Source organism: Canis aureus, chromosome 13 (assembly GCF_053574225.1).
Source record: "Canis aureus isolate CA01 chromosome 13, VMU_Caureus_v.1.0, whole genome shotgun sequence".
NCBI lineage: Eukaryota > Metazoa > Chordata > Mammalia > Carnivora > Canidae > Canis > Canis aureus.
Genome location: NC_135623.1, coordinates 14,408,621 through 14,434,409, shown reverse-complemented (window position 1 = coordinate 14,434,409; position 25,789 = coordinate 14,408,621). Strand labels below are relative to the sequence as shown.

General features: G+C 55.9%; 1 protein-coding gene and 1 long non-coding RNA gene across 2 annotated transcripts in view; one reads left to right on the top strand and one right to left on the bottom strand.

Annotated features, from left to right (window-relative positions):
- Positions 1 to 25,789, bottom strand: part of CSMD2 (CUB and Sushi multiple domains 2) — a 495,152-nt gene that overhangs the window by 397,502 nt on the left and 71,861 nt on the right. Inside the window, 1 exon segment of the mRNA XM_077844850.1 lies at positions 2,900 to 3,012. Within this exon segment, the coding sequence (XP_077700976.1) occupies positions 2,900 to 3,012 (113 nt within the window).
- LOC144281926 (uncharacterized) lies at positions 8,023 to 16,140 on the top strand. Its single transcript, XR_013350304.1, has 2 exons — positions 8,023 to 8,168; positions 15,847 to 16,140. It is a non-coding gene; the product is annotated as an uncharacterized LOC144281926 (long non-coding RNA).

Here is a 25,789-nt window from a genome sequence, read left to right as displayed (position 1 = left end):
TGGTGTCTGTCTGCGCAGCCGCGGGGATTAAGGCAGATATCGCACGTCAAGTGCCTGGCATACAGTCAGCGCTTAATACAGTGGATCCCTTGCCCCTGGGCTACGGGGATTACACACCAAGCATCTCCCGTGGGCCCAGGGTTAGACGCCTGGCCTCCAGGGTCCTTCCCTTGAAGCGCCAGCTGCCCAGCACACTCCGCACCTGCTTCTCCCTTCCCCGAAGGCCCCACGCGCTGGGCCCCTTCTCTGCACTTCCCACTCTGCGGGGCCGAGGAGACGGACTTGCTTCCACGCACTCTCGGGGCCACAGCCACGGGGAGCTCCCCAGACAGGCCCGAGGCCTTCTAAGGGGGCACAGCGGGATCCTGAGGGGGGCAAGGGGCAGGCCTGGCTGGGGGCACCGGGGCTGGGGGCGGAGCCTGTCCGGTGGCCGTCTGCGCCCCACAAATGGCTAAGTGCACTCTGCGGTGTGGTGACCTCCCTCCCAGGAGACCAAACCTTCGGGGTCCTTCTGCTCCTGGATACCCCGTCCCGTCCGGTGAGGCCCAGGCAGTTCCCAGCATTTGGCCCAAGGTCAGGCGGTCAGCGGCCTCAGACGCTTTACCGGTCAATCCCCAAATACAGGATTATCTGGCATCGCGTCCATTAGCCCGGTGAGAGACGCCCCGGCCGCAGCAGTGAACACATGTAGCAGGTGGTCTGTCCCTGGAGTGGCCGCCCCCACTGGCTCCTCCCACCATGGCCCCCATCCCAGCCCCCCAATTTTGGGTGTTCTGGAAGTCGCCGCAAGTCACACCTTCCTGGAGGCACACATGGCCCCTGGTCCAGGCCTCGGCCAGGTCAGCGGGGCTGCCTGGGCTTGTTAGGCTTGGTGTCGGGGTAGCACGTCCAGGCTGTGCCGGCCTTGCCTGCCAGGCTTTGTCCTCTGGCCACCAGGGACAGCACACGTGGCTGGCAAGGGCAGGCCCTTGGTCTGGCGCACAGGTCCTGCGGCAGAATGCTGAGCCTCCTGGGCCGCGTCCTCCAGCCAGGCAGGCGGAGGAGGCACCCGTCAGCCCCCACCCCGCCCTACTATGTTACAACCTGTTTGAATCGCAGACCCCGTGAATGGGATGGACGCTCGGGCCCAGACAACGCCCTGCACGGTGGAAGCACTCTCCGCCTGCACAGTCCAATACAGTGGCCGCAGGTGCCCCCCGAGCACTGGGTATGAAGCTAATGTGGCTGCAAAACGGAGTTTTAAATTTCATTTAACTTTGAGTACATTAAACATAAGCGTTTCCACGTGGCTAATGGTGACCACAGTGGATATCATAGTTCTAGGCAAATGGGCACCAAACATTTTCTATAAAGGGCCAGAGTAAATATTTTAGATTTTGCAGCCATGTGGTCTCTGTGGCAGGAGCTCGACTCCAAGGATGCAGTACATGCCTGGTTAGGTCAGGAGCCCTCAGGTGAAGGTGACCATGGTTGGATCTGGAGCCCTCAGCAGAAGGTGACTGTGGTTGGATCTGGAGCCCTCAGCGGAAAGGGACTGTGGTTATGTCAGGAGCCCTCAAAGGAAGGGGACTGTGGTTACGTCAGGAACCCTCAGCTGAAGGGGACTGTGGTTATGTCAGGAGCTCTCAGCTGAATGTGACCGTGGTTATGTCAGGAGCCCTCAGGTGAAGGCAACCCGTGGCTATGTCAGGAGGCCTCAGCTGAAGGTGACCGTGGTTATGTCAGGAGCCCTCAGCTGAAGGGGACCCGTGGTTATGTCAGGAGCCCTCAGCTGAAGGGGACCCGTGGTTATGTCAGGAGCCCTCAGGTGAAGGTGACTGTGGTTATGTCAGGAGCCCTCAGTGGAAGGCATGCAGAATTTTCTCTGGAAACTTCTCAGGAACCTTTAGTTAAAAATAACTGAGACCTCTCAGGAGTCCTGAAACGCTCAGGTTAAAGCGTCCAACTCTGTCCCCTACCCCCCGACTACCAGGGGTGGATTGCCAAGGAAGGAGGACTTGCTGTCTCGCCAGGACAGAGGTCCTGTTTCCATACTGCCACAGCTCCATTCAAAAGAGCATCACTTATCCTTTAAGTTCTTGGAGGTAAGAAAGCTTTCAAATAACTGGCATGCTCTACCAGGGTGTTATGTCATTACTGTTATTAATTATCATTAACGGTCTTAAATTATGCCTATTAATGATCTCGACACAAAATAGCAGTGTGGGCTTAGCCAAGAGCAGCATAATTACCTATTAATGAGATGTAAATTTCCTAGGGAAATGACAGAGATCTAGAAGTGCCACCTTCTGAACTAATATAATAAAGCTCATAATAATAATAGTATATAATCTGAAGATATTAGTGTTAATTTGAATGCCAACACCATATTTAAACAAGCTGAGAGAAGTGGAAATTATTTGCATAATTCAAACCAAGAAACCCTAATCTGTGCTATTAAGGAAAAACGGATCGTTCTTCTCGGAAGGATCTAACTCCGAGCCTCTGCAGTCACCATATCGAGGAGAAATGTTTTTCAGATACTGATTTTATTTCTTTCACTTACGCTCTCTCTCTCTCATTTCCAGCACCAAGCAGAGATACCTTATACAATAAAGCCCAGGAGAAAACAGAATTAAAAAAAAATAAAAACACAACAAAATGCACTTAGGGGACAGAAAGGGAGGATGTCACCAGGCCTCAGGAAAAATTACGGCAGCGGGGCTCTGATTTCAATTTCCAGTTTCCTGGGAACACGGCACCGACGGTTTAGGTAACCGAGTTACTGGTTAGTGAGCAGCCTCGTTAGGACCGGCGGCAGCTCCGCATCTGGGGCACCCCGTCCCTGCAGCTGGGGTGCGCCCGGGGCTGCCGCGACCTCACGCGCCAGGCCTCCACGGCCCGGCCCGGAAGCACCTACCTTCGTAGCTGGCGTGGAAGCCCTGCGCGCTGACCGCGTAGTCACTGATGAGGCGCAGAGAGAGGGTGGCGGCGGCGCTGACGATGGTGGCCGGCAGCTGGAAGCCTGTGAGCCTGAAAGACAAAGAGGTGCCATTTAGGGAGAACGATCCCCTTGGGAAATGAGCATCCGTGAAGCATTTATTGAGCACCTGCTGGATGCACAAGGCTGACTTAGGCACATAGGCAGGGGCAGGTGCAAGGTGTCCCAAGACAAAGGGGAGATGGAGCAGTCACAGGCATGTGGAGGCCACTCCCCTAAAGCCACAGGCCATGCTCTGACCTGGTGACCCGCCTCACGGACTTCTCTCCTCTCTGGGAATCCTCCCCCACCCCTGCCCTTCCTGGCCGAGGCCCTCTGCGCCTCCAAGTGGACCTCGCCACAAATGCACGGCTAACAGTTGCCAACAGACAACCCTTCCTTGGATACTGAGGAAAATACGCCCAACTGTAAGCAGCGGACGGTGGATACTTCTTATCACGGGCTTTATTCTTTAAAAGGAATGAGTCTACTGCTTTTATAGAAATGATAAGTGCTTATTATTTTTAAAAGATGAAAGCAATAAAAAAAAACCAGCGCAATCTAGAAATAATTGCTCTTGACAGCTGACATACAAAGAGCCACGGAGGGATCAATAGATGGGATCATCATCAATGAAATTATTGCATACAAATGGGATCAACCTGTACACGCTTTTAAAACTAAAATGCTTAAAAACATTTTTTTTCCTGTGAGTTCAGTGAAGAAAAAGAAACCGAGGTGAAACAGAAGAAATTGTTGAACCTGAGAGAATATGTTTTCAGCTCAAGAGAATCATTGGTAAAAGATTCTTCAACGTTAAAAAGATTAAATAACGAAGCTTTCACTCAACACTTGGGAACATGTTTCACGAGAGCAGGTGTCCGCGGCTGGGCCCCCCACAGGTGACCTGAGTACACAGGAGGTAGTGAGGTGGCCAGTCCCCGGTCTGCCTGGGTCCTTTGTCTCCTACCTGGGGCTCATCTGGCTCCCACACCCCCGTCAGGGCTCTGCGAGGGAACTCCAGGTTTACCTTTACCCTCTTTTTCAGGTAGTTTGGGATACCGATGGTGCTCCGGATCCTGCTCTATTGCTCCCGTTGCCCTAATACCTGGATGCCCAGGTGTCCCCTGGAGTTGTGAGCACGCTGCCCTAATAACACCTGGATGCCCAGGTGCCCCCTGGGGTCATGAGCACGCTGCCCTAATAACACCTGGATGCCCAGGTGCCCCCTGGGGTCATGAGCACGTTGCCCTAATAACACCTGGATGCCCAGGTGTCCCCTGGAGTCGTGAGCACGTTGCCCTAATAACACCTGGATGCCCAGGTGCCCTCTGGGGTCGTGAGCACGTTGCCCTAATAACACCTGGATGCCCAGGTGTCCCCTGGGGTCGTGAGCACGTTGCCCTAATAACACCTGGATGCCCAGGTGCCCCCTGGGGTCGTGAGCACGTTGCCCTAATAACACCTGGATGCCCAGGTGCCCTCTGGGGTCGTGAGCACGTTGCCCTAATAACACCTGGATGCCCAGGTGTCCCCTGGGGTTGTGAGCACGTTGCCCTAATAACATCTGGATGCCCAGGTGTCCCCTGGAGTCGTGAGCACCAGGGTTCAGCCAAGTTGAATCAGATATGTGTTGATTCCAACCATGAAAAGCCCTGTGCTGGATGAAGCCCTTGCCCTTCCCACCATCCTAAACCTTACAAGATTCATGTTAACTCAATGAAAACTCGAGGAACAGAGAGGAACGTGATAAGAGTGTGAAGCAGGTGACCCAGTAAGTTTCAAGGTCATGTTCTCCCCCAGGAGAAGAGCAAAAGACTCCTGCATCACCCACATGCTCTCCTCTCCCCAACCCCTGGCTTTCTGTCTCTGCCTCATTCACTTTCTAACATCAAAAATCTAGATGTAAAATAGTGAAACCACACATATTAGAGAAAAAAACACTTTTTTAAAAAAATGTAAATATCTCGTGCTGGGGAAGGTCTTCCTAAGAGTGATATGTTTAAAGGACACCTTTGGCTCCCATCATTCTTCTAGGGAGCTGTCACTGCACGGGACAGCGCACCTGCTCACCTGCTACAGAACGGGGCATGTGACCCAGCACGGCACATCCCTCATCTTTATGGACGGGCTCAAGGCAGGGAGAGGAAGGAGGGCACATAGCCCAAGCAGGGTCACTCCGAGTCCTTCCATGGGATGATATACAGATTGCAAGAGTCTTTTCGTTTGGGATCCTAAATCATTAGAATGTGAGCTTGGGACTGTCCGCAGCCTTTTTATCATTACCCAGAGCCTCGCTGCTCTACAAAATGATGTCCCACCCGGTACAGACAAAGCTGAGGGTGACGGGAGAGAAACCGAACCCTGATGGCCCAGCGCTGAGATCCTCGATCCAGCCACGCAGAGACTGCGGTGCCCGGTACGTGAGCCAACGTTCTTTCTCTTGTTTGCTTGCTTCCTTCTTTCCGTCCTACTTTCCATCCATCCATCCATTCGTTCTTCCTACCTTTTTCCCTTTTATTTATTTATTTATTTTTGCTCAAGCTAGTTTGATTTGGGTTCTTTCTCTCACAATTAATTACTGATGGATACAGCACGAAACCCTAGAAGCGTTAAAGGAAAATATTGATCAATTTAATTATGTGAAAATTAAGAGCATGTAGCGAAGCAGAAGAAGCTGCAAAAATAAAAAATAAAAAAGGAGAAAAAATACAAACTGAAGAGACAAGAAGAGGGTGGAGCAATCATGATCTATAAAGAACATTACAAATTATGCAAAAGGTAAACAAGGAAAAAGGAAAAAAGGACACAAATAAAAACAGGAAAATGATCCACATACTTAATATAAAAACATGCAAACTAAATCCTTAAGGCTCATTTTTCACCTCTCAGGTTGGCAAATGTCCAGATTTGGCAAAGGTTACGGAAAACAGATCTTGCAGCTACCAGAAAAATGATAAGGAAATACTACAGATTATACACATGCACTTGAAAAATTAAATGAAATGGACCTGATCCTTGAAAAGTGCAAACTGCTATAAGCTCCCCAATACGAGGGAGATCATTTGAAAAAGTCTTATTACTATTAAGGAAATTGAACTAGTAATTTAAAAAATCCCCCAAACGGTACACACTGGCCCAGATGGTCTCACTAGGGAGTTCTAACAAGCATGTAAAGGAGAAGTAACACCAATTCTACACAACCTCTTCCAGAAAATAGAGAAAAGAAAGAACATTTCCAAACTCACTGTATGAGATCAATATTACCGGTACCAAAATCAAAGTCAGTCCAAATCAATAGGACGAAAGACCACATCCCACATGAATATAACCACAAAAGTCCTTAAAAATTATCAGCAAAGAGAACTTGGCACTATAGTAAAATAATCACACAGCACAACCAAGTGGGGTTTATTCCGAGGATAAAATATTTTCAATATTTGAAAATACTTGAAAATTCCAAGTTCAATATTTGAAAATCGATCATTGTAAGTTCACCATGTTACCAGGCCCAAAGTAGTAAATGACTATAAAAACTGATATAAAAAAGCACCTGAAAAAATTCAATGCTCATTCATGATGGAGAAAAAAAAAAAAAAACTATCAGAGAAAGAAGGATAGAAAGAAATCTCCTGAGTTTGATAAAGAATGTCTACAGAGATCCCGCAGCTAACCTCACACTTAATGGTGAAATACTGAATGAATGCTTTTCCCTAGGGACGGACAATGAGTCAAGGATCTAATAAGCCAATTAGAAAATCAGCAGAGGACACAAAGCGACATCTTATTAAAGACACTAGAATGGCAAACGAGCGTATGAGAAATGCTCGACATCCCTGGCCGTTGGGGACATGCAAAGTGAGACCACAGCGAGCTACTCATGCTACACACCGTTAGAATAGATCAAATAAAAATCGTGACAACACCAAATACTGGCAGTGACACAGCACAACTGCATCTCCCAGACTTTGCTGGGAGGATGGAAGATGGTATGGACCCTCTGGAAACAGGCAGTTTCTTAAAAAAAAAAAAAAAAAAAAAAAAAAAGCCAACACACATACACACATACACACTGATCATACAACCATACTCCTGGGCATTTATCCCAAAGAAATGGAAATGTGTGTCCTCACAAACCATTCATAGCATTTCTTTTTTCTTTAAAGATTTTTTAAAAAATTTATTCATGAGAGATACAGAGAGAGGCAGAGACACAGGCAGAGGGAGAAGCAGGCTCCATGCAGGGAGCCCGACGTGGGACTCGATCACAGGACCCCGGGGTCAAGGCAGACGCTCAACTATGGGCCCCCAGGTGTCTCCGTAGCATTTTTTCTTGGTAATAACCAACAATTGGAAATGACCAAAGTGTCCTGCACGGGCGATAACTGACACCATTCCCTGTCCCGCAGCGACTGCGCACCTCGGAACACCACTCAGCGATAAAACGGGCTACTGATACGATCTGGATGGATCTCAAGGCTGTTATGCTGCGTGACGAAACAGCTCATCTCAGAAGATGACACACCGGAGACTCCAGGGGGCTTAGCCGGTTGAGTGTCTGACTCTTGATTTCGGTTCAGGTCATGATCTCGGGGTCCTGGGATCAAGTGCCAAGGCTGCCTCCATGCTATGTGCAGAGCCTGCCTAAGACTCCCCCTCGCCTTCTCCCTGTGCCCCTGTCCCCACCACTCATGGGCATATGTGTGCTCCCTAAGAAGGAAGGAAAGAAAGAAAGAAAGAAGAAAGAGAAAGAAGGAAAAAAGAAAGAAATCAAAAGGAGGAAGGAAGGAAGGAAGGAAGGAAGGAAGGAAGGAAGGAAGAAAAGGAAGGAAAGAAAAAAGAAAAGAAAAAAGAAAAAAGAGAAAGAAGGAAAAAAAGAAATTGAAGGGAGGAAGGAAGGAAGGAAAAGAAAGAAGGAAAGAAAGAAGAAAGAAAGAAAAGGAAGAAAAGAAAAAAGAAAGAAAAAAGAGAAAGATGGAAAGAAAGAAAGAAAGAAAGAAATCAAAAGGAGGAAGGAAGGACGGAAGGAGCTGACATACCAGATATTCCATTTACCCCGGGTTCTCGGAATGACGTGAAAGAGACGAGAAAAGCTCTGTGGTTGCCAAGGGGAGGGAGGGAGAGGGAGAGAAGCGGGGCCACCACACGCGAGGGAGACGATAACGATGACCCGGTCTGCGTCCTGGTGGCAGGTGGCATCAAGGCACAGGTGCGAGGCAGCGGCCAAGGAGGTCGTGCACCCCCACGCGGATGTCGGGCTCCTGGGCCCGAGGTGTTACTACGGCGACCCCGGACGTCTGGGGTGGGGGGGGGGGTTGGGTCCGTGGAATGTCCGCACCACCCCGTCCACCTTCCCCGGATCCGTCACGGCTTCCACACGGGAAGTCCTCAAAATGACGCCGCGACTCGCCTAAGCCCCCGCTCCTGAGCTGAGCTCCTCCGGGAGTGGCCGGGCCCCTCCCTGCACCCCCGCGGCCCCCCAGCCCCCGCGGCACACACGGCCCTGCAGCACGGCGGGTCCGTGCTGGCAGCGAGGGCTGCCCGCCCACCTGTCCCCGCGTGTGCCAGGTGCCCTTGCCCTTGACTTGCGGGTCCCGTCTGCCAAGGACCCTGGCGCTGAAGCATCCAGCTGTCCCCTCGGGGCCACACCCCTCTGTGGGTGGATCTGGTCACCTGGCCCCACACACGGGCCAGAGCCACAGCAGGGCCCTTGGGGGGCCCACCAGGCTGCGGAGACCTTCCTTCAACCACGGGCAGCTTCCCGCTTGTCCCCCCTTCCCCGAGGCCGCCCCCACCCAGTGATCTGGGGCCCGGCGCCCGGCCCAGCGGGTGGGCCTTGAGGGGTGATGCTGCGGCCTAGCTCCCTGCGACCCCTCCGCCCGCCCCGACTCCCAGGCCCTCACTTCTTGCCACCCCGTGGGCCGGAGCCGGGCGTGGGGAGTCCGCACTGTGACAGCTGCGGTCCTACGGCCTGCACCCCGGACGGGCCTCCAGCGGGATCCAGAGCTGCCAGTGGCTCCTGTGCTTGGTGGGTGAGCTGTAAGGCGCGGGATTCCTTGAGCACCCGGACGCAGGGGGACACGGAAGCCTGGATCCCCCCCAAATTGACTACCTTGGAGCCGAGCCAATGACCTCACAGCCAGGAGGGATCATGTGGTCGTGTGTCAGAAGCAGCAAATGCAACCTCCAGACTCCCCGCGTTCATCTGCGACTGTAGACGCCGCAGTGAGAGGAGTGAGGATGCAGACTCCCCGGGACTGTGTGAAAGGACAGAGGACGGGGAGCAGGGCAGGCCCCCCCGCTGTTGCCCTCCCCCCCCCTGCCTGGCTCCAGGACGACGTTCCCGGAAGGAGACGACCTTTTGCCAACAGGCGGCGTGGCCAAGCCTCTGCCCCAACAAAGGGCCCCATGTCTCAAGGACCTTCGCTCTGCCCCTGCGCCCGCGCCCCAGGCTTCCTGGGGTCCCAGCGCTGAACCCGCCCGATGGCTCCCCACCATTGGTGGGGTCATGACCAGGCCCCCCGGGAGCCACAGGCTGTGTCCCGTGGCCACAGGGCCCAGCCGTCCTCCTGGGCCGAGCGAGCCACGGTCACGGGGCGCCCTGCCCAGAGCTGGAGAGCGACCACAGAGCAGCCCCGAAGCGAGGTCCCCGCGAGTGCGCCACACGGTGCGCGATGAAGCGTCCCCCTCCCCACATCCTCCAGCCTCACTTCCTGTGACGCCGGGGCCTCCACACGCTGCTCCCACTGGCCTCCGCGTTCCTACTCAGTGTTCAAATCCCAGCTCGAGTGTCCCACAGGTGAGTGGCTCCAGGAGCTGTGTCCAGGGACCGTCGCGTCCCCCGGGGTCCCTGTGGAGTCCCTGCTCCTCCCTGGATGTGCATGGCAGGGGCACCTCCCCGCCTGGCCCACGGCAGGCCTGCCCACGGCGCCACCTCTGCCAGCGCCTCGCGGGAGAGCGACGGGAGCCCAGGACCCACCGGCCCTGCCTGGACGCTGCTCCGGAACGTGCAGCGCGGGCACGACAGCAGCTTTTGTGCATGAAAGCCCGCGACGTGAGGGCTGCCTGTTACCACCGTGTTTGAAAACGTGGCCTTTATGACCCTACAGGGCAGTGAGGCCGACGGGTGGGGCGACGACCGTCCCGCAGGGACACCTTGTTTCCGGCAGGTTCCGGGGAGAAGGGAGCACAGGTGGCCTCCTGAGGACGGGGGCGGACGCTGCTGCGACTGGCACTGCCTGCCTCAAGCGGAGGCAGGGGCATGAGGGCTCCCGGGCGGGACACCGCCAGGCCACCCCCAGGGTGATGCAGCTCAGGCCGGGTCCTGGCATCGCTGGGCCTGCCCTTCTCTCCGCCTCAGCTCACATCTCCGTCCCCTCCACCCACTCTGGCCTGCGCGCTCCTCTTCAATGCACTGTGTCTCTTCCCACCCCAGGGCCTTTGCACCTGCTGCCCCTAGAGCTGCATGCATCGCCCTCACCCCTCAGCCACACAGGCTGCCATCCCCCGACCTACCCATCTCCCACCAGCTTCTCAGGTCTCAGTTTGAACGTTACCTCCTCTGAGGAAGGGCACAGGGATCCCGGACCAATGTTCTCAGAGGACTGAGCACTTGCTTCTTCCTTTGCAATATTCATTCCAACTGCAACGGCTTGATTTTCTTGTTGAATTACCTGGGACGTATCTGTCTTTCCTTCTTGAGGTTAAGCCTCTCGAAGGCAAGGGCTGGCTGACCCTTTCCTCTTCGTCCCCAGGGCAGTGCACACACTCTACACGACGGTGTCATCAACTGACTCCCCCAGATTCTTATGTTGAAACTCAACCCCCCGCACCGTGTGTGCTGATGAGGATGTGGGGCCTTCGGGAGGTGACTGGGTGGTGAGGGTGGCGCCCTGTCGCGTGGGGTACTTGATGGGGACCCCCGCCGTCTGCAGGGGAGGGCACCAGGACAGGCTGGCGGTCAGCGGCCTGGAAGACAGCGCTCACCCGATCCGCGCGTCCTGGCACCTGACCTTGCTGTCTCCAGAACCGTGGAAACAAGCCTCTGCCGTTCACAAGCCACCCAGGCTATGGGACTTTGGTTACAGCAGCCGAGCTGATTAAGGCAAATACAAAACGAATGAATATTCAACACCAGAGAGTTCGCAGCAAAGGCCTGGTTCTCGTTGTGGGGAGGCCAGCTTATAGGGTCAGCCCTCGGCTGTTGCTGGACCTGGATTTCAGGAGCGTCCCCAGGGTTCCCAGAACCGGGTCACCTAAACTACCTGTAGGAACATTACAGTTCGTGCTAAACCCCTGCCTGCCCTTTGGAAGTTGGGAACTTTGGTCCATACCAGGCAGACAGTGCCTATGTCACCTGCTCCAGTATAAAAAGTCCAGGCCCTCAGTCTCCAATGGGCCTCCCTGGTGGCGGCATTTCACACGCATCATCACAGTTCCTTGTTGGGGCAATTAAGTGCGTTCTGTGTGAACCCACTGGGAAAGGACTCCATTCCAGTGCCAGGTTTGCCCCAGACTTCATCCCGTGCCTGGTTTCCCGCAGCCATTTGGCTCCGCAGCCTCCACTGTGACAGATCAGAGCCGTGAGGACAGTGACCCGCAGCATCCTGTGAGTCCTTGGAGCACATCGTGGACGCCGACAGTGGTTGCAGGGACCTCCCCGCCGGCCCCCAGCACAGAGGGTGACAAATGAACACAACCAGATCCGTCTGCAGAGTACAAATACTGGACTATTCTTCAAAGGATACTGCAGGGTGTTTGTCAGTTTAACAGAATTGGAAGACGCTGTGTTAAATAAAATTAAGCAAGGGAGTTTAGAGAAAATAAAAATAAAAAGTGCTTGTGGAAGCATTTAATAAGTGAAGAGCAAACTTGCAAGGCAGGGATAGATGATGCCAAGAGCTCCTAACCCATTGCACCAGAGACCCTTTTATTCTTAGAGCAGCGTATGGGCTGGGGTTCTGCGGGAAATCCTCCAGGAAACTAGATGCCCAGAGAAGGGAGGTCATGAACTCCGTGCTGTCACTACAATGGTCGAGAAGCTGTCGACGTTTCTCATCTGAGAATCCCTGAAAGCCAGGGTGATCAAAAGGCCGAAGAGAGGGTCCCTGTGCTGTCCTAAGACCTGGGGATCCTTGCGATAAATCCCTATTTCTGAGGGTGATCCACGCACGTCACTTCCCTGAAACTTCAAGAGCCCAACTAACAGAGAATTATCCAGGAATAAACAGTAATATAACAAATTGGGCCTTTATTGGATGGCTCTCATTGAAGGCTCTTAGCACGTCAAACAGTGATATAAAAAATGACATGTCAGTTGACCTTGGGAATAAAAGAGTAAATGCAAGCAACATTTGTCACACTGACAGGCTTGGCAAATAGTGTTTTGATTTGCCAGCAGCCTTACTCCAGACAGCAGCCACTAGTTAGATACATAAACCATTAAAGCTAAAAACAGAACTATCATTACAGGCACTGTCTAGTAATTTGCAGGTAATTGATGGACATTAGTCATGATCACACAATATGGAGACACACACATACACCCGTACAGACGCGGGTTCTCTCTGGTAATTCCCATTTGCATTGCATCAAGAGCTTCTAAGACTGGGAAACTTGAAAAAAAAAAAAGAGGGGGTTTTCTGTGCTTTTAAGTATCTATGTTGCAAGCTCTTGTTTTCCCTTAGAGCATCCTGTGGGCAGGGGTCCTGTGGAACACACTCTGGGAAACGGAATGCCTAGAGCACGCAGGGCACGGAGTCCAGGCCGTTGCTACATTGGCCACGAGATCACAGACACTCCTGGTCGCAGAGGCCCTGGAACCCACAGCAACCAAACAACTGCAGAGATGGTTCTTGAGCTGTCCCAGCATTGGAGATCCTTGCAATAAATCCCCGTTTCTGAGCAGGACGTGGCATTAGCCAGATATGTGCTGAGAAATTCCAAGAGGTCTTCTCTAAAGTGTCTCAGTCCATCCAGAAGACGTCCACTGGCTTTACAAACCTCCGCCTTCGGCTGCACATGTACATCCATCTTGGGAAGGCCAGTAACCCGCCCTGAGCAAGGCTGGGTGGGAGCAGTGCTAGGCATCCCACCTCCAGACACGCTGTCTAGGACGCACGCAGGCTCAGGAGCAAGGCCTGGAGTCCTCGCAGGCTCACAGCTAAAAATAAGGAAGCAGCACTGTATGCTCAGAATGCAAATGCTAACACGCTCACTCTGTCAATACCCGGGCGTATTCCCCACAGAACTGCAGCTTCTGACTCCGCAGGAAGGAGTCCTGGGTACTTTCTCTTTGTGCTGTACCCAGCGTTACGTTAGGAGATTCGCCTGAGAAAATGTGCAAATGATTTTGGGAAGTGCTACACACAACGTAGCGCCGTGGTTCCCAGACCGTGTGCCGTGGCACGCTGGAAGGAAACGCGTAAGAGCAGTGCGGAGTGTTTTAAATTCTCAAGGGAATCTACGACACCCAATATCTGTTGGACACACGGAGTATTAGCTCAAAGCAGTTCGCGGTTTCAACATGAAGCTACACCCCGGTGGGTGACATCGTATCTTCGCGGAGCCGGGTGTTTGGTGGTTGGTGTGATATGAAGCAGGTGCTGTGTGAAAATCCGTGTGGAACAGGATAGAAGGTTGGTGGTGTCCAATCCGATTCCAAGGTTTGAGAAGCTGTGTGATCCCAACAAGCACACACCTTCCATGAGTAAGTGATGGTGATCACTTAGGGATGAAATATTAGATTTGTTCCTTTCGATTTACATTTATTATTTTTCTAGACAGCTATAAAACTATTTGGGTGTAAATGCTTCTGTAGCCGTGTGGGCCTGACTACTTAAGAAGTAGAGCTGATAGGCATTTCTTTTACCCACGGAGCTCACCCATTTTACCCATGGAAAAATAACTGAAGCGCTTCACGGCGCTTCAAACTAAGAAATGCTGGGAAGCTGTGCGTGACAAGAGCCTGAGAAGTCCTACAGCAAGAAAAATGGACACACGCACCGGAAGCCAGCATGCCCATGCTTCTTGGTCCAACACATCTACGAGGAGCCTTCTTTATGGCAAAAGCTTGGAAGCTGTAGGTGGCTGTTTCCCAGGATTTGCCCCATGACCTACTCCGCTTCCGCAACAGAGAACGGGGGCTGACTTATTCCTATTATTGACGTTTAAACGTTATCTCTCATCAGTCACTCAATCAACAAGTATTAACCGCGTGCCCTGGTAAATGTCACATACTAGGCTTGGCTCCGACGATAGGAACGTGTAAGACACGGACCTGGCCCTCAAGAAGTCCGCCCCCAAAAGTGGAAACTTCCTTTAATTTATCCAGAAATTTAGCCACATCTCATCACCTTCATTGCCACCATCTTGGTTCGCCCCACTGCCATCTCTCTCTTGCCACGGCGATTGCAGTAACTCCCCAACTGGTCTCCCCATTTCCCTCTTGCCCCCTCCAGACCATTCTTGACATGGCAGCTGGCATGATCATTTTAAGTCGGATTACGTCACTTTTCTGCTTAAGCTTCTTCTGGATTTGGGATAAAGCCCAAGGCTTCCTAACGAACCCAAAGGCCTTGGGCAAACGTCTGCCGTCACCACCGTCTCCCATTCCCGCTCTCTTCTCACCAAATGGTCCCCCCTGCTCACTCGCTCCAGCCAGGATGGCCTCCTTACTGCTCCCTGAACACAGCTGCCAAGTTTCCATCTCAGAGCCTTTGCACCTGCTGTTCCTTCAGCTTTTCCCAGCTGTCCCATTTCCTCTCCAGGTTATTTTCCTCCTGTATCACCTTTTGGCCAAAGGTCTTCAATGACCATTCTATTTAAAATTGCAACCCTCCCCGCTCCCCCCCATTTCCCGGCTCCCGATCTCTCGGTTCTACATTTCCTGTCACCATCTGACATACTGCATATTGGATTAATCATTATTTATTAAACCCATCTTTCCCATTCGCCTGTGAATCCCATGAGGACAGAGATTTTGATCCCTCTGGTATCCCAGCCTATGCCCAGCATTAGAGATCAGCGCCAGGCACACAGTAGGAGCTGATAATTAATCGTATTACTGATGAAGACACAATGATAATGCAACACAGTAAGTTTGGTGGCAGCGACATGCCCAGGGAACTGAACGTCATCAGCCTGAGCGGATCTAAAAGGGCACGTTGTTAGCCAATCATCCAAAGGGCATGGACGGAGGGCAGCAGGAGAACAGGGAGGTCATTTCCAGCAAAGGGGATGGCATGAGCAGAGGAAAGACAAAATCCAACCCCACGTGTAATTTATGAAACTGTTCTCCAACCAATGACAGGAGAACAAATGGATACAACCAGCTGTTCTTCCTCCCCGTGTTTGCCATGACTGCTTAATTACCAGTCTCCCCAAGAGAGAGGATTTTTCTGGAGGCTGCTCAGCCTTCTAGCAGATGCAGACTTTATTTGCTTTCGGGGGATCCTGGAAAACCTTGACCCAGCGTGGCCTCCCATGACAGGTGCAGCTAATAGTAAAGGGCCCTTCCCTGAGCCCTTGGCCGGGGACCCGACAGGCCTGAGCCACAGGGGCAGTGAGCCAGCTTGGTCACCTGGGGTCTTTGCAGGTGGTCCGGGCAATCTCTCAGGCTCTTTTCCCCTGTGTCTGTCTGAATCTCTAACTCTAGTTCGGCTTCTGGGATTTTTTAGGGTCACCATATTGCACAACTTTGAGGGGTAGTCAGTGGTCCTGAGCTCAGAACGGCTGTCTTGTCCCTGGGTCCCATCTCTTTGCCTGAAGCCTCAGAACTAGACAACGGTCAGCTTGAATTTGGACCTGGGTTTCACCCCCTGGATGACATCTTCGGTCGTCTTTGGTGCAAAGCGGGGACTGAGCCAGCCCAATCCCTGATCCCCCAGGTCTGGCTCACATCTACAGCGGCGAAAGGACACAAAAGAGACAGAAGCCCTGGAGACCATGGCAGGATTTGAGGGACTGCCACGTGAAGTGATGGAGTGTGGCGTCCACAGAGCGGCTCCCCCCGACCACCCTGCACTGGGAGGGTGTTGCTGGGCCTTCACGCTTACCAGCCACTCAGCCCCCCTGCCCTCCTAACACCGAATGTCTTGTTGATGTGCACGTATTTGTCCGTTGTCTCCCCTCCTCTGCTTGAACGTAAGCTCCACTCAGAACAAGAACCGTCATCTCGGTTACCTGTATGTGTCCAATGCCTAGCACACAGTAGGTGCTCAATAAACATGTGGAACGTTGAATGAATGGGGAGTTGGCGGTGTCACAGGAATAAGGAAAAGACAGTGTTTCCAGAAGAAAGAGGTCAGTGATGGTGACTCCTTGTGAGGCGCCAACGGACACGGCAGGGAGCAGTGGTGACTTTTTCCAGGGCGGATCCAAGCAGAGGGGTAGGGCTGAAATTGGGTCACAGTGGGGTAAGCTGCTCACGGGAAGGAAGGAAGTGGAGACACGGAGTCTAGGCGGCTCCCCCAGAAGTGGTGTTGAAAGGAAGAGGGTCAGTAGAAGCCACTTTCAAACAAAAGCCTTTCTAGATCCCTGCTTGGAAAGGCTCACGTCCACCTTTCTCTCCTGACCGACCCTCCCCGCGGCTGCTCCCAGAGCACACACCGTTAATCATCTCTCGTTACTTTATTTTTTAATAGAATAAGCAAGTTCACAGGCATTTGTTTCAGTCTGATACACATTCTCTTGGCAGGATAATAACCTATACCGTAAGTGACCTCATTAATCAGCAGGGACAATTAGAACGAGGACAATTTGCCGTGTCTCCCGTCTAAGAAAGACTGAAAGGTCCCCGCTATCTCTGGGTCTTCCTGTGGTGACTTCCATGGGTGACTGACTCCTCATTAGTCCATTCTCGGTCTCTCCAAGCAATGTGGAGGCAAGAAATCTCCAAAAGAAGGTTAAAATTTAGTGGCACGCGTAGGGAGCCAACATGAGTCCCTTTTCGTTCATTGCTGGGCTCTGCTGTCCTCGAAGCCCTCTTCCTGTCTCTTTCTCTTCAGGAAAACGGGTCTGCACGGCTCTAGGAATTTCCCAAGAGGCAAGTGAGAATATGACATTAGAACCCGAGCTTCTTAAAATGCACGAAGAAGCCGTGCCATTCCAAGGCAACCTCTGGTGCATCTTTTGACCAAGTGACATGCTCTCTGCAAAGTGCATGAGCATCACCACCATTCCGTTTCGAGAAGAGTCACTAGTGGGGGAAGAGTCACTAGTGGGGGAAGGATCAGGAAAACTAGTGGAATATTCGGGTTTCAAAGAGGCATTTACACACACATGGAAGAGGAAAGGTGGGCTGGACATTATCACAATCACCGATTCTTTCCTGGCTCAACAGCCACGTCAGAGGTCACCTGGGAATAGGGCTTTGTGACAGAAGCCAGTTCTCTGTCCTCCTCTGTCCACTGTGATTTTTTTTTTTTTTAGAAAGTCTGTTTTTTTTTTTTTTTTTTAAAGATTTATTTATGATAGACATAGAGAGAGAGAGGCAGACACACAGGAGGAGGGAGAAGCAGGCTCCATGCCGGGAGCCCGAAGCGGGACTCAATCCCGGGACTCCAGGATCGTGCCCTGGGCCAAAGGCAGACACTAAACCGCTGAGCCACCCAGGGATCCCCTCCACTGTGATTTTTATATAAATTCCTTAGTTTGTAATAATTTGTGATTCATAGAAAAGTCACAAAGACGGCACAGAGAATTACTGTATACCTTTCACTCAATTTCTCCTGATGTGAGCATCTTGCGTAACCATGGTAGCTGGACAAAATGAAGAGACGCACGCTGGCATTTTACTATTAACTAAACTACAGCCTTTATTTTGATTTCACCGGGTTTTCCACAAATGTTGTCTCCGTTCCAAGACCCAATCCAGGAAACCGCCTTGCACTGAGCGCCGTGATTTTTAATGTCTTGTAGGGGAACAAACACGGAGGGTGCACTGTGGCTGGTGTGACCGAGGCCCAAATCCAAAAGGTCCTCTCTGACTTAATCCAGAGGATCTGCACCCGAATACCCCCTCCACCAGTCAGGAGAGGGGCCCCTGCAGGACCCAGGGCAGCACCCGGAGCCTGTTGTGCGGGGGTGGCCGACCTGCCCCTCCCAGCAGGTGCCTGTAGTCGGGCAGGAGAGAAGTGGGGGGACAGCGGGCCCAGCCACCAGCCCCTGCCCGCCTGCCTGCCTGTCCGCCGCCTCCGCGGGGTTGCTGAGCCCTCCCTCCCTCCCTCGCTCAACCCCCTCGCTTGTCTGTCCCCAGCGCCTGGTAATTAGGCTGTTTATTAAACCGTGGGCCCCGGCTCGGCTCCCCCGAACTCTGCTTACCGTAGATTTTCCTGCGAGGACTGCAGAGATCGTAAAAACAACAACCCACCTTGTCTCTTTGGCTTATTTACTAACTTGGCCATAAATAATCAGGGCGATTTGCATATTACTACTGGGCTTTTTATAGCACCGCACTCCTGCTCCGGCAGGCCAGCGGGGACCCGGCGAGGAACCCAGCTGCGCACCCGGCTGCCGGTCACCGGCCAGAGCAGCTTCCGACCACGGCCCCCCTTTAACCCAGGCCCTCCCTCCGCGGGCCCGAGAGCACAGAGGCAAGGGTGCGGGTGGGGACAGGCGTGGAGCAGAGCCACCGGCCAGGAGCAAGGGCGCCCAGGGGTACGGGGAGCTGCCCCTGCATCGTGTCCCTTTGAAAAGGGTGGTCCCTGTCCTGGGAGAGCGGAGGCCCCCACAGCCGGGCCGGCCACAGTCACTCCCTGCGCGACCTGGGCACACGTCCCCTCTCGGAGCCTCATTTCCTCTGATGCCGGCACAGAGTAAGGGGGCAGGACGGTGGTGATCTGAACACAAGCCCTCTCCGTTCCTCCGGCAATCAAGCAAAATTTATGAAGATAAAGAAGTCAAGACGCACTCGAAGGAGGAGGAAGGCATTCGCTGGCGGGCCGCGTCTGCAAGGCTGCGGGACTGGATGGAAACGCGTGCAGGCCGCGCAGCAGCAGGGGGACAGGGAGCCCGCCAGGCCCCGTTGCAGCTGGGGCGCCTCCCGGGGCCACCGTCTGCAGGTCCTGGGGGCCAGGGTGGACAGCCCGAGGGTGCACACGGCCACCCCTTGCCCTAGTGCACACCCTGCACACCGTGCTCTGCTCGGCCCCCTTCCCCAGGGAGCTGGCGCGGGAAAGCAGACGCCTCCTCCAGGGTCTGCTGGCAAAGGCCGCCGCCTCCCTCTCGGGCCCTTTGCCACGTCTGTGCCGGGCAACCCCCGCTGCCCCCAGCCCACCCTTGGGACGCCCGGGGTCCTGCTGGGAAGACGGCTGCAGGCTCCTCCCCGCCCCCCGTGTATTTCCAGCAGGAACCTCGTCCAAAGCCGTAACCGCTTTGCTTGTTCCACCACTTGCTTAACTTCTCCCACTGGAGGCTGAATTCGGGGATGACCGGAACCGGCGTCCATGCGCCCCCACTGCTCTCGCAACGCCCTGCTGGCCCGGCCCGTGCATGCGACCACGTGGCCCTGACACGTCACAGGTCGCCCCCGGGGCTGGGAGAGCAGAAAGAAGGCGTGCACGTGGTTCCCGACGCACACCCGCTCCTGGGTCTCTCACCTCCCTAATCCCCCTGCCCCAGATCCCTGGGGCCTGAGGCCCCATCAGCCGCCTGGACCATCACCTGGCGGGTCCCATCCTGTCTGCACTGGTTCCAACATCCACAACCCAGACCTCCCGCCATCATCCCAGGCCAACCTCTGTCCCGGCTTCTAGAAGCCACAGGCATAGCTGGGAAGCCCCTGCCTGGGGCTTTGCCACCCCCATGAGGTGGAGAAGAGAGACGAGAAAACACAGGGTGCTGGGCATTGACGGTGAGGACCAGTCCAGGAAGGCCCTGGAGAGATGCTCGGGGAGCAAGGAAGGTGAGCTCAGGAAGCCCCTGGGTCTCCTAGGTCAGCTACGTGGACATCCCGCAGGTGGACGAAGGGGACTGAAGACCCCGGAGATGATGCAGATGCCGACAAAGCAGCGGAGATGTCCCGGGAGTTGTTTCGAACTCGAGGTGGAGAGAGCAGGGCCTTGGGACAGAGTCGGGCATCGGGTGCACAAGCAGGTGATTTTTTCTTTTTTTTTAATTTTGAAGAAGGATAACAACCCAACCTGGGTGTGCGCTGCAGGGAAAGAGCAGAGCGAGGGTGAATGCGAGGTGCAGAGGGCGATGCTCCGTGGGGACGAGTCCAAGGGAACGCACCTGAGAGCCCAGGAGAAGGGTGGCTGCCACCAAAGAAGGACGGATGGAACCTGGCAGGTGTGTGGGGCCCTGGCGGGGGGAGAGGAGACCCGCTCCTGAGCGTAGCGCCCGCCCCACACAAACGTGCAAGGCCCCTCGACAAAAGTGATTAGGAATCTGAAGGCGACGACTGCAGAGCCTCAGTCCACCGGGGGCCCCTCCCCGGCACAGGGTCCCGGCCGACGGCACCGGTCACGCGCCCGTGAGGCTGCCCTGGCCACACACGGAGAAGCAAAGGGTGGGTGAAGCCAGGGGACAGGAAGAGGCTCGGGGAGGCCAGTGCAGGCATGAGGCTGGCCGCGGGACGGACGGGTCCGGGCGGTCCAGGCACAGGAGACCTCCCAGGGCGCCCTGACCGGGGCCGCCCAGCTCGCAGCGGCAGCTCCAGGGCCCCCGGCAGCGGAGGGGGGCCCTCAGCCCGGCCTCCCCAGCTCGTGCCTCCTGCAAAATCCAGCTCCTCTGTGAGCAGAGCCTCGAACCTGCCTTTCCAGGTGGTCAGAGGGCGGGCGCTTGCTGTGCACATGTCCTGAGCCTGCAGGACCCCCCACCCCCCCAGCCACGGCTCACGCTGTTCCCTACCAGGAGGGTCCTCCCTTGTCCCTTTCCAGCCCAGGCTGACGGATTCTCCCCAAAGCCCAGCGTGGGTCCTTCCAGGCCATCCTTTCATATAAAAACGCTGCCTCGCGACGACCGCCCGGCCTCCGGTGGTCCTGCGGCCTTTTCCAGGTACGAGCACCCCCGGCGTCCTGTCCCTGCCTGCCCCTGCGGTGCCAAGCACCAGGGCGGCCCATGCAGGCGTCCCGGAGTCACAGGGGGGAGGGGGACCCCAGAACAGTGAGCTTGCTCCCGCCGGTCGAGGACAAACAGTCCTCAGAGAACAGCACGTCCAGCAGGCGCTGGCGGCCAACCTGGCCCAGGGTGCACGAGCGCCCGGGCGCCAACAGCGGCCCCTGGGGTGCCCACAGAACTGCTGATTCTCCAGGATTCTCCTTTACAACAGTCTGCACCCCCTGAGTTTTCTAGAATGAGCATCTATCTCTATCGTGGAAGCCCAGCATGGAAAGGGAGGGAAGGCCCGGGACGCAGAGGCCGGGGAGGCCATGGGGGTCGGCGGCTGAGCAGCCGGGTCTGCAGGGAGGCCTGTCCCCTGCCCCAGGCAGCCTGGGGCTCCTCCTCGGCGCCGTTCCCAGGCCAGCACTTCGGGATCCATGCAAGTCATGGGGCTCCCTGTGTCTTTTTTTTTTTTTAATTCTCTCTTCCGCTTTATATTTTGTAAGAATTTAATTTTAAACTCTCTGGATGCCATCTTTTTTATCCTTTCAATTGATTCTTCGTGGGAACGTTGCACCCGAAACGCATTGCACGTTGCTAATGCGGCAGGATTGAGGCTCCAGGAAGGCTCGGGAGCCACTGCTGGGCCGCACCGTGACCCCGCCCACCCCCAGCCGCACCCCATGTCCACCAGGAGCCCAGAGGCCCCAGCCACCCGCCTTCCCCGGGGGCCAGGGGAGCCAGCTGTCTGCAGCAGTCAGAGGCAGCTAAGGACACCAGAGAGGGTCCCTGGAGGCAGCGGCAAGAGCCGGGGATGGAAGCAAAGCTCGCCCCTCCCGCCCCTACAGCGGTGATTCCCGGGGGGCAGCTGGGCCCCCTCCAGGGGCCTGGACACGTCGGAAGGCATAATTCAGCTTCCAGGACGGGGGTGCTGCTGGGGGGCTGGGGGCCGCTGCACATCCTACCGCGTGGACGAGCTCCCCACCCCGAGGGCGTCCCAATGGTGTGCCAGGCTCCGTGCAGGGCCCTCCACGGGCAGCTTGGACCCTGGCCTGTCCTTAAGTGACCTGGACGCTCCTCGAGGCCCTGGCTTCTCCCAGGTGCCCACAGCCGCCGCTTACATTTCTGCAGGTGCCCTTCTCAAGCATGGGGCTGGGACCCAGCCCCCAAACCCCAATCCCAATGCCGCAGGCTTGCGTCCCTTAGCCTCCCGGTACCTCGGCACCCTCACCTGTGAAATGGGAACCTCTGAGCATGGCAGTAAGGCTCGGGAGCATTAACAGCAGATCCTGGCAAGTGTCAATGCTCAGCGCCCGTCCCCGTCCCCATCCCGCAGTGGAAGGAGCCATCAGGGAGTGGCGTAGCCCACCTCGCCAGCAGCACCTGCCGCCCGCCACGCACCACTCCCAGCTCCAGCCCCACGGCCCCCCTGAGCCCTCACAACCTTAGTATCTGTTGGCTCAGCTCGGGGAGGTGGCCTGCGTCTGGCCTCTCAGTGTCGGCTGTGGGGTCCGGGTACGGGGTCCGTGCAGGGAGGCACCCAGCAGGGCAGAAGCCCACCATGCGGGGTCACGGGCCTCCCCTCAGACGGGCGCGGCACCTGAAAGCAAGCAGAGCAGCCTACTTGGGCCTTGGGGTGCAGGCCTTGCTGGGGCCTGAGGGGGGAAGGGCCCCGGACCCAACCCCGCAGGCGCCTGGGCACTTGGAGGCAGCCTAGAGGCTTCAGCCTCCTGCCGTTTGGGTCACCAAGGGGCAGGTGCTGGTGGCGTCCACCTGGAGGGTCCCCGGCGCACAGGCCCAGCCGCTGCAGGTGGTCTGCATGTCCCGGCACCGTCGCGCTCATGCGGATCCTCCAAGGTGACCAAGCCGGGTGTCCCGCTGGGGCTGCGTCTCAGGACACAGGCCTGAGCTCGCCGCACTGAAGCCAGGGCCCGGAGGGCAGGGAAGATGGGCGGGGGCCTGAGAGCAGGGTGGGGGGCCGGGCAGCCCAGGGCACCCCGGGCCCTCCTCCCCCTGCAGCTGGCTTCCCGCTCCCGAGGACGGGAGCCCCGCTGCACGCGCCTGAACCTGCAGGGCGAAAGGGCCCCATGAAGATCCCCGAGGAGCAGCCGCTAGAGGACGGCATCGCCCCAAAGCTCCACGTCTTGATTCGGGTCCGGGTTGGCCCAGGGACCCAGGGCTCAAAGCTGGGTGCCCGGGGTCTACATGTTGTCGCCAATCGGGGGAAAGGCACGCGGTTATCCGACACTGCGGGGACAGGGCCAGGAGGGCAGGGTCCGTGGGTGTCATCGGGCGCTCCTGGGGGTCCACGACCCCCACCCCGCTCCGGCCGGGGGCTCGGGACCAGGCCACACAGTGGTCGACACCACAGCTCTGCAGCCCGGCCTGGGTCTGAATCCTGGCTCGGCCGCTCGCCGGCTACGTCCCCTTGGCAAGTCACTCCAGCACCTGCTTGGGTTTCTATCCACAATACGGGGACAGTGATACCTTTGTCGGGGGGTTGTTGGGAGCCCCGGGTGGCACGCCGTGCATCAAGCTTAGAGCGCCAGGCACACACACAAGATATATGGTGGCGGGGGCGGGGGATGGGACAAAACCACACACACACATAAATGATGCACAAAAATAATTACAAAAATAATTTTGTGCACCTATAGATACATAGGTGTCTGCGTGCGCCTCTGTCACGTGCACACGTACTTGTGTATGTACAAACGCGGGCGCGGGTTAAGTTTCATCGGCAGGAACTGCCATCCCGAAGCAGGTTTTTTGTTCATCCCATCGTCCTCGCACTCGTTCCTTACCCGCTCTCCGCCTTGGGCTTACCTGTCCTCCGGCATCCCCCAATCGCTCACATCACAAGACACCGTCTAAGCTGGCAGAGGGAAGGGGCAAAGGCTGGGAGGGAGGTTCGGGACCAGCGACCACCGGTGGCGGCAACTGAGCCCGCGGAGATTCGGGCAGAAAGTCCCAGGGGCTCCCCCACCCTGCAGCGAAAGCCCATCGTCGCCAGGCCCCTAGCGGGCAGCCGGGGGCGCCGCTGCAGGGGATGGGCCCCATCACCATCCTGCGCCCTCACCTGTGCTCCCTTCCAGTGACTCACAGCCCTGGGAAGCCGTGAGAGGGAAGCAGGTGGAGACGGCACGCGCACCCCAAGTCCACGCTTGCAGGGAGCACAGCGCACGCACACCAGTAGCCGTCGAAGCAGGATTGGGATGACGGAGCATCCTCGCGAATGCTCGGCAGCCGCGAGCACACACACGAACAGGTGCAGGCGTGAACCTGAGCCACGGACGCCTGGCCGCACAGGTCCTGCCTGCGTTCGTCTGCGCCTCGCTCTTCATTCCTACCCAGTTCCTCCTCGTTTAACAGACTCTACAGACGAAGGGCCAAGCGCTGGCACGTGGGCAACCGCAAGGCCGTCCTTCTAGGAGCTGCGGGCAGGGCCCCGGAGGCCACGCTGGCTGGGCCGCGAACCAGGCCGGCATCACCGACACGCTCACTGGACACACGGCCCCAGCCTTCGGAATCGGAGCGGACCCCGGGGTTAGCTGCCCGCCCGTTCACGTCTGCAAAGCACCCCCTAGACCCCCGTTTATCCGTCTTCTGCAACCCGGGGGCCCCTCTTGATCCACGTGAGATGATCGCTTCCTCCTCTGACATTTAAAATCATTGCAAGAATTGAATACGAGTGAAAGCAATGCTGGTTCTGAAGCTGCTTCTCCCACTGCGTGCAAGCGTCCACTCTGGCTCCTCACCCGGCACGTAGAAAGCGGCGCCACCTCCCCAACTCCAGGGGTCAAGGCCGAGGCTATGGCAAGCCCCCCCAGGTGGAGAATGAATTATCTAAAGAGCCTCAACCTCCCGGGTCGGGGCAGGAGGAGGCGGGGGCAATGCATGGCCCCGGGGGTGGAGGGGGGCAGCCCGAGAAGCCCCGGCTTCTTCACGGACCCCTCCAGAGGCGGGAAGCAGGGAGCCCCATTCCAGGGCCAGGCAGGTGTCGGCAACGGCTCAAAGCCCGCCGCCCGGTCACGTCGGTCTCACTGCCCGCGTGCAGCCCCCGATGGCGGCTCTGCAGCCCTTTCCCGGGCCCCTGATAACAGCCATCGCTTCCCCCGAGGGCCTCCTTCCTCCAAGCAAACACCCCAGAGTCCTTCCGTGTCCATCTGGCAACACGAACGGGATATCCCTTCGGAGTCCTACTCGCTCTCCCTCGGAAGAACCCGCGTCTGTCACTGTCCCTCTACGGACACGGCCGGGAGGGAACATGCTTAAGCTCTGGGCTTTTCTTTTACACCCAACTTTGTCTCCACTGAAAAATGCATTCTTAGGGGGCACCCGGGTGGCTCAGCGGTTTAGCGCCGCCTTCGACCCAGGTCATGACCCTGGAGTCCCAGGATCCAGTCCTGTGTCGGGCTCCCGGCATGGAGCCTGCTTCTCCCTCTGCCTGTGTCTCTGCCTCTCTCTCTCTCATGAATAAATAAATAAAATATTTTTTAAAAAATGCATTCTTAGGGTAAAAATAACAGCTACGTGTCAGAAACATTTTAAAATAAATTAAAAAAAATTATTCACCATCCAGCCGTCCTAATACCTGGTTTTTGACGGTTTTTTTTTTTTTTGAAGATTTTATTTATTCATTCATGAGAGAGGCAGAGACACAGGCAGAGGGAGAAGCAGGCTCCATGCGGGGAGCCCGATGTGGGACTCGATCCCGGGTCCCCGGGGTCACGCCCTGGGCTGAAGGCGGACGCCCAACCGCTGAGCCCCCCGGGCTGTATTATCAGC